The 10,428-nt window shown below is 47.5% G+C and overlaps 1 protein-coding gene across 1 annotated transcript; it reads right to left on the reverse strand.

Moving 5' to 3' along the window:
• Positions 1-5,541: 5,541 nt before the first annotated feature.
• On the reverse strand, positions 5,542-9,715 carry LOC124006735. The gene has a single exon (XM_046316852.1). The coding sequence runs from the start codon at positions 9,153-9,155 to the stop codon at positions 5,550-5,552; it is 3,606 nt and encodes a 1,201-aa protein (XP_046172808.1). The 5' UTR covers positions 9,156-9,715; the 3' UTR covers positions 5,542-5,549.
• Positions 9,716-10,428: the final 713 nt, after the last annotated feature.

A 10,428-nucleotide genomic window follows, 5' to 3' on the forward strand; every position in this document is an offset into this window, starting at 1 on the left:
ACAATAACAACAGAATAGCCAGATGGTTTTTGTCTTTACAACTGTTCTCTTTCCATGTCATCCACAGGGCCGGATCGAGGAACGGGAATGCAGACGCGCTGTCCCGACGCGACCAAGACGGTGCGTCTGGCACCCGACCCTCCGGTTCGGTCCTGGGGGGGAAGGTATGTGGAAGGACCACTAGAGGGCAGGCTGGGCTCATGGATAGTAGCCCAACAAAGCATGGGAGACAAGGTAACCAGAGTCAATTAAGCACAGCTGACGGTACTAATGAGATACTCTCCTTCCCCTATAAAAGAGAGAATGGAACCAGCAGAGATGGGGAAACTATCTCTGGAAGATGGCCACCGAGAGAGAGAAGCTGTGCTGAAAGAACCACGAAGACGGTGACAAACCCGTGATTTATGTTTGTTGTAGTTTAAAGATTATCCTATTGTGTTCTTGTTTCATCTGGAGAAGAAGATGTGTGTTTTTTCCTTGGAAGATTTTTCATTGATTATTTAATGTTTTTGTTGACAAAATACCCTCAATAGAGAACCGTGTTCAATCAGAAAAACCTACTCCTGACTCGTTTATTCCACCTTCCCGCTTTAGAGTGACGCCTAATTACTTGGTACGCTCACATTTATAACAAATCTAAGCATTCAGACCCTTTGCTGTGAGATACTAAATTGAGCTCAGGCACATCCTGTTTCCATTGATCATCCTTGAGATATTTCTTCATCTTGTTTGGAGTCCAGCTGTGGTAAATAAAGTGATTGTCTAGCCCAGCTGAAATGATTTGCAAAGACACACACTTGTCTATTTAAGGTCTAACAGTTGACAGTGCATGTCAGAGCAAAAACCTAGCCATGAGGTCGAAGGAATTGTCCGTACAGCTCCAAGACTGGATTGTGTCGAGGCACAAATCTGGGGAAGGGTACCAAAACATTTCTGCAGCATTGAAGGTCCCCAAGAACACAGTGGCCTCCATCACTCTTAAATGAATGGAAGAAGTTTGGAACCCCCAAGACTCTTCCTCGAGGTGGCCGCCCAGCCAAACTGAGCAATCTGGGGAGATCGCCTTGTTTAGGGAGCTGACCAAGAACCCAATGGTCACTCTGACAGTGCTGCAGAGTTCCTCTGTGGAGATGGGAGAACCTTCGAGAAGGACAACAGTCTCTGCAGCACTCCACCAATTAGGCCTTTATGGTAGAGTGGCCAGATGGAAGCCACTCCTCTGTAAAACGCACATGAGAGCTCACTTGGAATTGGACAAAAGGCACCTAAAGGACTCTTAGACCATGAGAAACAAGATTGTCTGGTCTGATGAAACTAACATTGAACTCTTTCGCCTGAATGCCAAGCGTCACGTCTGGAAGAAACCTGGCACCATCCCTTCGGTGAAGCATGGTGGTGGCAGCATCATGCTGTGGGGATGTTTTTCAGGGACTGGGAGACTAGTCAGGATCGAGGGAAAGATGAACGGAGCAAAGTACAGAGAGATCCTTGATGAAAACCTGCTCCAGAGCACTCAGGAACTCAGACTGGGGTGAAGGTTCACCTTCCAACAGGACAACGACCTTAAGCACACAGTCAAGACAACACAGGAGTGGCTTTGGGACTCTGAATGTCATTGAGTGGTCCAGCCAGAATCCGGACTTGAATCCGATCAAACATTTCTGGAGAGACCTGAAAATAGCTGTGCAGCGACACTCCCATCCAACCTGAAAGAGCTTGAGAGGATCTGCAGAGAAGAATGGGAGAAACTCCCCAAATACAGGCGTGGTAGTGTTTTAACCAGGAAGACTTGACCAAAGGTGTTTCAACAAAGTTTTTAAAAGTTCTTATTCTGTTTATTTCACCTTTATTTAACCAGGTAGGTTATTTACAACATCGACCTGGCCAAGATAAAGCAAAGCAGTGCGACACAAACAATAACACACACATGGAATAAACAATACTTACAGTCAATAACACAATAGAAAAAAGTCTGTATACAGTGTGTTCAAATGGCGTGAGGAGGTAAGGCAATAAATAGGCCATAGTAGCGAAGTAATTAAAATGTAGCAATTTGGAGACACGTGATGCCGCGGAGCTGAGCAGACGTTGACAAACCGAGCTCTTCAAAGTTATTCTATTTTTACCTAAATAACAACGTTGAAACAATATTCTAACATCGGCTGATAAATTGTCAAGTACTTACCTTCCCAAAGAGCCATGGACCTCCGACCGAGAGGCAAGAAGGACGATCAAAACGTTGTTGATTCCCAAGATAACGATAACGCTACAGCTAGCAAGATTAGCATTAGCCCTCATAACTCAGACGACAGTTCCAGACTGTTGCTCTCAGCAGCCTCTTGTGAGCCTGCCGACATGCTGGCTACTCTCCTCCGGGAAATTCAGGATGGTAACAGAGGTCTTTCTCTGAAAATCGCTAAGAAATCGGCTGAACTCCGTTCTTCCATTGACGACCTGAAATCCTCCATGAATGATCTCCTTTTGAGAATAACTGAGGCAGAGCTGCGCGTTAGCACAGTTGAAGATACCATCGCTAGACATGACCAGGGATAAAAGGTGAGATACTTAGGTGAGCGAGTCGGTCAAGGATCAGTTCAGACGAGGAGCTAAAGTTTAACAACCTGCAGTTTATTCAGAGTAAAAGTATTGTGTACAGCGTATACGGGCTCTGTTCCTCGAACTCAGAGGGAGTCAGAAAAAGAGAGCCCCTAATTTAGACAGCATACATGTTTTATACAGTACAGAAAGTAGGTTGATTCTGGAAGGTCTGGTCCTCGGGTTGGCCCAGGCCCGGGCGTTGTCTCTCCTTATTGGTCCAAGGTTGTTGTTGACATTGTTTCAAAATGTTCCCGCTTAATGTCTGTTTTGTGTTGCTCAATAGTTTGCATGTGTCAAAAAGCAGATACGCCCATGATCCCTTGAGGCTTAATGCTGGGTGTGTGGTTCCAAAAGATCCCTTGAGGCTTAATGCTGGGTGTGTGGTTCTAAAAGATCCCTTGAGGCTTAATGCTGGGTGTGTGGTTCTAAAAGATCCCTTGAGGCTTAATGCTGGGTGTGTGGTTCTAAATGTGAATGTATCTGGGTGGGGTGTGTGTGCTTGTGTCTGCAAGTCAAGGCTGTGTCTCTGCTCCCAATGTGTGGGTGCATGTCTTATCTGTGTGTCCTCGGCAGTTAGTGTGTGTGTGTGTGTGTGTTCCTGTCATCAGCAGTTATGTCCTCACAAGATGCAGCTTCTCCAGTCTTGTGGTTTGGCCCTCTTCCTGTTTTCGTGACTATGTGTGGAAACATTTGCAGAGGCGCACCCAAAACAGTTACAGCAACATTATAGCAAACATATTAGTAGTCTCCGTTTGGTTATGCCCTTCGTTGCTAAGTGCTGAAGCATTAGATATAGAGGCCTGTTACGGCCTTCAAGCATAGGTATGGTTATCAAAGTATTATCTACAAATCCCTCTCTTCACGTCTTATAGAGACGTGACTAATCAGTTGATTTCGCACATCTCTAAATCATCGTACACATCCTCAGGGCCCAAGAGAGGATACATCTGAGCCGGGGCGCTAGGGTCAATAGCCTTAGTTATCACCTTATTGGTAAGCGAGCGAATACATGGAATGCAGCAGCACCCACACAAAACCAGAATAGCCGCAAAAACAGAAATAGAAATTAAAACAGAGGAAACGAGAGTCTTGTATTTGCCAAAAGCATCCAACCAGGAGTCCCACATAGAGTTATCAATGCCAGAGTGAGATTTCATTTTACCATTAAGAGTCCTAAGTCCTTCTAGAGCTACTGTCAGGCTGCCATCAGACGCAGTGTTATTCGGAATAAATGTACAACATTGTTGCCCAAACATGGAGCAGACACCTCCTTTTTCAGCCAATAGCATATCTATGGCAATTCGGTTTTGGAAAGCCATAAGGCTGGTAGCCGATAATTGACCATGTACAGCCTCAAACCCTTGCTGGGTCCAATTTCCCAGTCTTTGGACATTGAAATGGATATAGTTTATGCGATCCACGTTTTTGTTAACAGTGCACCACCAACAAACTGAGGATTCGAACCCAGCAGTGACCTGATTAACCAACTTATATTTGTCTGGTACCCCCCTGGGCACGCCAATAGCATCAATGTAGGTCGGATTGTCAGTGGGTGATACCATGGTGTGCCGTTTATATCTACTGAACGGGATTTCACTGACTCGGGAGAGGAGACCAGCAACACTCATGGGGTGTACAGCAATAGGGAGGAGCAGTGACACTAGGGCACACAACCCTGATGAGTTAGGAGGAAACCTAGACAAAAGTCCATTTCCACCGCACCACCACCAAACATCTGCCCTAGCTACAACCTTAAGGGGAGCATTAGGGAAGTGAGTAGCATTACACCAGTGGGGTGGGACAGTACCTAAATATGGAGGTCCTTGGGTCATGTTCACACATGTGAAATTTCCTTCAGCAACATCTGAGGAGAAAATCGGTGCCTGTCTGCCCTTGACTAGCGGATAAACCTTATCCCAGGAAGAACAATTTCGAGTTGGGTTACTATTTCTCATAACCGGGAAAACACACTTGACAGGTAAGGTTGCAGGCACAATGCGAAGGAGAGGCCTGGCTCCCATACATACCACACAGTCCTGGCGAGACACTCTACCTGCTTCCTCAGTTAGCAGGAGCCAGTTGTTGGAGAACCCAGAGACCCCAGTGGCAGTATAGATAGCGTCATCAAATGTCGGTGGGTAGGCAGTCATACGGACAGGTCCCCACATTCCAGATCCTGATTGGGCTCCTTGACCTTCCTTTTTAGTAACAGAAGAAGGGGCAGGGGCTGACATCACACAGACATTCAAAAACCATTTAAAGTAGTATATGTACAATGGTGCCCCTCTGTGGTTTATCCAAGGTGCCAAAATGAACTCTTGGCATCCTTCCTTGTTACCTGGTTTAATCACCATTTTCAGTTCCACTTTTGATTTGGTAAGGGTCAATCTATTTCTCCATAACAGCACTAAGTCTCCTTTTGAATAACTAGACCAATTAGGGCCTGTTTCAGCAACTAAATTTCTCCAAATCCAATCATCGCGGGGACTATTTCCTTTAGTAAGATACCAGTGGTATTTTGATTGCCATAAGTTATTAACCCCAATCTTATGCACATTGTTCTCTAGTGTTCCCCAGGGTATAGTGACAGTGGTAGTAACATTAACCGGTACACACAGGGTGGTGCTACCTACCCGATCAGTTGGACAAGTTTGGTTTATGACTTCAATGCGTCTTTTACGTAGGTTGTGACTAGCCATGGTGGTTGTGGTAAGATTTGTGATAAGATCAGTGATGTCAATTGTGGAATTAGTGCCCTCTGGTATTGTATCTGTTTCGTTAACTGTATGTTCGAAAGCCCAAAGCATTACTCCTACTACCACACCTGAGGTGAACAGCAATAGCACAAACATTGGAAGAGAGCATCCTAATCTTTCCCACGGTGCCCTTTGTCGTCCAGACCAAAGGTGCCCTTCGCTGGCATCTGAGGATTGGAGGCGTCTCCACATCCTTCAGTTGTCAGAGCTAACAGAATTTGTAGCCGAATTAGATGCGATCAAATCGCTTCTGACTTCTGTCAGTGTTCTGTCAGGTGCTGGTGCTGGTGTACAATGCGTCAGGTGGTGCCAAGGTGCCCCTGGTTTACCTTTGACCTGGACCGAGTGTGAAGTAACTTCCTTCACTTCGTACGGTCCAGTCCACCTGGGATCAGCCCACTTTCTTTTGTGGACTTTGATCCTTACCCAGTCACCAACCTTTACCCTTGGTTGTTCCTGGTCATCCGTCAGCTCCCCCTCTGCGACCCGGTGTATCTGCGTGGAGAGAGCTGCAGATAATTCGGTCAGTTTTTTTACATAGTCAGACATTCCTATCTGGTGGACATCAAGAGGGGGCATATGACCTCCCTCTCTTGGCGGCCCAGGCATCACTCGGCCTGTCATTATCTCATGGGGTGAGAGATGTGTCCCTGCACCTGGTGAGGACCTCATGGCCATCAGTGCCAGGGGCAGGGCTTCCACCCATGTCAATTTAGTTCCTGCACAAACCTTAGCTATCTTAGCTTTCAAAGTCTGGTTACAGCGTTCCACAAGTCCCTGCGATTGCGGCTTATACACCGAACCGAATTTGTGTGTAATGCCAAACCTCTCCTCAACCTGTCTCAAGTGTTGGTTGGAGAAGTGGGACCCATTGTCGGATCTGATTTGTCGCGGGACCCCATACCTAGGTATGAGTTCCGTTTGTAGCCACTTAATGACTGACTTCGCATCCTCCTTAACTGTAGGAATGGCCTCTACCCATTTAGAGAATCTGTCTACCATTACTAGCAAATATCTTTTTCCTCCCTTCACTTGATCTGCTCCCATGTCTGTATAATCTATGCTGATGTCTTGAAAACAGGCATTAGGTACCGGATAGTGACCCATTGGTGTTTGGTAAGGTTTCTTTGGATTGTGACTTCCACAGATGTCACAACTGTCACAGAACAAATCTGTCATTTCTTTCATGTAAGGATGCCACCACACGTAAGAGACTCTCTGACAAGTCTTCAGTTTCCCCTCGTGTGTCAGTCCGTGTGCTTCTCTGATTAGTTCAGGACAGAGGTTTGCAGGGGCCACTAGTCTGCCATCATGGCATCGCCACAGTTCATCAGGACCTTTTGTCGCTCCCTTCTGTCCCCATACTGAGTGTTCATACGGTCCGGCAGCTTGTTGCAGTTCCTTGATGTGTTGGTTAGTCAATTCAGTCCCAGGTGGACTTACTTTTAGAACCATTTGTCTGGGAGTGTAGCCACCTGCTTTCTTAGCTGCCTGGTCGGCCGCATCATTTCCTTTGCTGATCTTGGAGTCCAGTATCTGATGTCCCTTGCATTTCATTATGGCCACCTTTTCAGGAAGTGATACTGCAGCAATCAGTCGCTCCATCTGGGTCTTGTGCTTGATTGGTAGGTTTCCAGTAGTGGTAAAGTTTCGTCTGACCCATTGTGGTCCATCAATGTGTACTGCTCCATGAGCATACGCTGAGTCGGTGTATATGTTGACCTTTTTCCCTTTGGCCACTGTTAATGCTTGGGTGAGTCCAATTATCTCTGCCAATTGGGCTGATGCGGGCTGAGGTATTATACCTGATTCCAGGGTGGTGTGGGCTCCATCCTCAGTCTGTTGTACTACTGCATATGCTGCTATGTTGCCTTCTTCTCCTCTGTAACAACACCCGTCAGTGTATAGCCATAGGTCTGCAGTCAATATGGGTTCGTTTTCCAAGTCTGGTCTGAGTTTCAGTTCTTGAGCCGCTCTTTCTGCGCACACATGGGTTATCCCTTCTTCCGCATTAAGGGCGTCAGCCATGTTCTTGTCCGTGTTGACAAACGTGATGTGTGACTGTGTACATTTGTTCTGAATTTTGTTTTTTCTGTGTGCACTGAAAGTAAATTCTTTTGCAGTTAGGTATGCTGCAACGCCATGGTGTGTGTGTATTTCCAGCTTGTGGCACATTACCAAGTGGGCAGTTTTTTCAATTGCTTTTGCTACCGCCGCCACGTATCTTGAGCACGTGGTTTGACCTGTGTCAATGTGATCCAGTTTTGATGAGTGGTACATCAGGACCCTTCTCTCCCCCTCTTGTTTCTGAAAGAGAATGGATGATGTGAATCCTTCTTTTTCGGAAACATCCAAGTGGAAGGGCTTGCCATAGTCTGGGGCAGTAAGTGCAGCTGCCACTGAGAGTTCGGTTTTCAGGAGGCCAAACGCATCAGTTGCTTGGGGAGTCCATATCAGAGGGGCATGAAGGTTTCTAGGCCCAGCTTCTCGGACTATCTCGCGTAAGGGTTCTGTTCTGGTGGTGTAGTCTGGTATGTGGGTACGACTGTATCCCGTAAGACCAAGAAACGAGAGCATTCCAGAGACTGTGGTAGGCCGCGGGTGATGCAAAATCGAGTTTCTGTGTGCGGAAGACAGTCCTGCCCCTTCACTTGAGATTTCTCTTCCAAGAAACAGGACAGTTCGACGACACGTTTGAACCTTAGATTTCTTGACCTTGTACCCTTTTATCGCCAAAAAATCCAGCAAGAGTTTGGTTGTAGCCAGACATTGATCTGAAGATTGTGCGGCCAGCAGAAGGTCATCTACATACTGGATGAGCACCACACCCTCAGGGATAATGAGTTCAGCCAGGTGATCCTTTAGGATACGGTTGAATAATCCGGGTGAGCACCTGTAGCCCTGGGGAAGAACAGAATACGAATATTGCTGACCGTCGAACGTGAAGGCAAACAGAGGTTGAGAACCTTCATGTAATGGTATGCTGAAGAAGGCATTAGCAAGATCGACCACGGTGAAGTATTTGTGGCTGGGTGAAAGATTGCTCAGGGTGACGTGAGGGTCTGGCACAGGAAAGTCTACCCCTGTTGTCACTTCATTGATAGCTCGGAAATCTTGTACCATTCGGTATGTCTTCCCATCTGCTTTGGGAACCGGAAGTATAGGGGTGTTCCATGGTGAATGGGTAGGATAGATACAGTCAGCCCCCAACAGTCCTTCGATGGTAGGGCGAATTCCTTCTGTTTGTTCGGGCTTCAAACGGTATTGTGACCTGTATATAGGGGCTTGGCACGGGTCTGTAAGAGTTACCTCGACTGGAGGGACTGCCAGTTTCCCTACATCAAAAGGTGATGTGGTCCAGATTGACTTGTCAATGGAGTCCAATAGGGCTGTGGTGGATGGATGGTCGGAGTAGGGTTTTCCATGATGACGAGGAAGAGAGAGTCGTTCAGGTTGGCATGTCTCGGTGGTATCTACCAAGGTAAGTCGCCACATTTGTTCCGTGGATGCCTTCATCACCCCAGGTGTCGCTGTAGGTTCCCAGATGAGTTTGGAGGCCCGGCGTATCATGGGTCCCAGGCTTCTTGCTTCATAGCCGTTTCCAACTGCTAATGTGACGTGTGGGGCAGATTCGGGTGCAAGCTGATACCATGGTTTAAGGTGTGTAGGTAAAATGACTGGAGCGGCAACACCTTCGGGACCACAAACAATAGATGCACATCTGATAGTGGGTGTCAGATGCATCATATTGTCATCCCAGTCGTCAGTGTAAGGGTTGTCTTCCTCATCCGTAACATTCATGGTGCAGTGCACCTCGGAGAGGGGCGTCTTGTAGGGGTGTAGAGTGTAGATGAATTTTCTCCAGTTATGGAATTGGAATTGGACAGCAGGGGTAGATGCGGTAGTCTGTAAACATTTCAGCCAATAGACTTCCTGTGTCAAGGACAGAGGTTGAACAGGGAGTGAGGGCAAGAGTAACACTCTTCCCTGAGTCGGAGGTGAGATGGATACCTCCACTCCGGCTTCTGTCAAGTTGATGTAGCATCCAAGTCTGCAGAGTAAATCTCTCCCTAGTAGATTGATTGGGCAGTTAGGGCAGTATAGAAACTGATGTCGTACGGTTGAAGGTCCCCATTGGAAAAGCAATGGTTGTGTTTTGGGCTGTGTCTCCGCTCTTCCTGATACCCCCACCACCTGTATGGAGTCTGTTGATAAGGCTTGTGTTGTCCTAACGGCAGAGTAGGTACACCCAGTATCTACTAGAAATCGATGGGCAACCCCCTCTATTTGACAAGTGACAGTGGGTTCAGTAAATACAGAGAAACGTTGGACATCTTTATTTTCAGGTGGTGGTGGGCACCTTCATTCCCATGGCACGTTCTCCTCGTAGATACCCTGGAACGAAGGGGAAGGGCCGGCAGGGGGTGGAGCTCCTCCTGCTGGGTGGTGGTATGTTGGACTAGCCAGTCTAGGGCCTGGTGCTCGTGGCTGTCCCCTTCCACCAGGAGCGAAACCCAGGCTTTGGGCTCGGTTCTGGAGGTACGCTCTCTGTTTGTGTGTTTGTGGCAATGGGCAAACCCTTGCACGGTGCCCAGGCTGTTCGCAGTTGTAACAGGTGCCATTGTTCCAAGGGCGGGGGCCCCATTGTCCAGCTGTTGGCGGCGGGCCCCTAGGGGGATAACTCGCATAAACTTGAGGAGTCTGCTGATAGGGGCCAGGCTGAGGATAAGGGGGTGCTTGATAGGGTGCCGGTCCTTGAGTTGCTAGCATCTGTCGGACAGTGTCTTCAACAATTTGAATTGATGTAGGGTCGGCGACCATCTGTTTCTTTGGTTGGGTGGTTTTTTGTGCATCTTTCAGTTGGAGTTTCAGTAGTTGTACTTGCAGGGCTCTCATCTCAGTTTCAGCCCCTCCCAACTCCTTGTTGTGGTGGGAGATGTGATGATGCACATGCGAGGAAAATTCCGCTATAGGTTTGGCACACAAGCCGACGGTCTGCCTCAATTTAGTCTTGACTGGGGGAGGTGTCCCGTTGATAACTAGTTCCTTCCACATGTTGGTTGATGTCACTGAG

This window comes from Oncorhynchus gorbuscha, linkage group LG20, assembly GCF_021184085.1.
Source record: "Oncorhynchus gorbuscha isolate QuinsamMale2020 ecotype Even-year linkage group LG20, OgorEven_v1.0, whole genome shotgun sequence".
Classification (NCBI taxonomy): domain Eukaryota; kingdom Metazoa; phylum Chordata; class Actinopteri; order Salmoniformes; family Salmonidae; genus Oncorhynchus; species Oncorhynchus gorbuscha.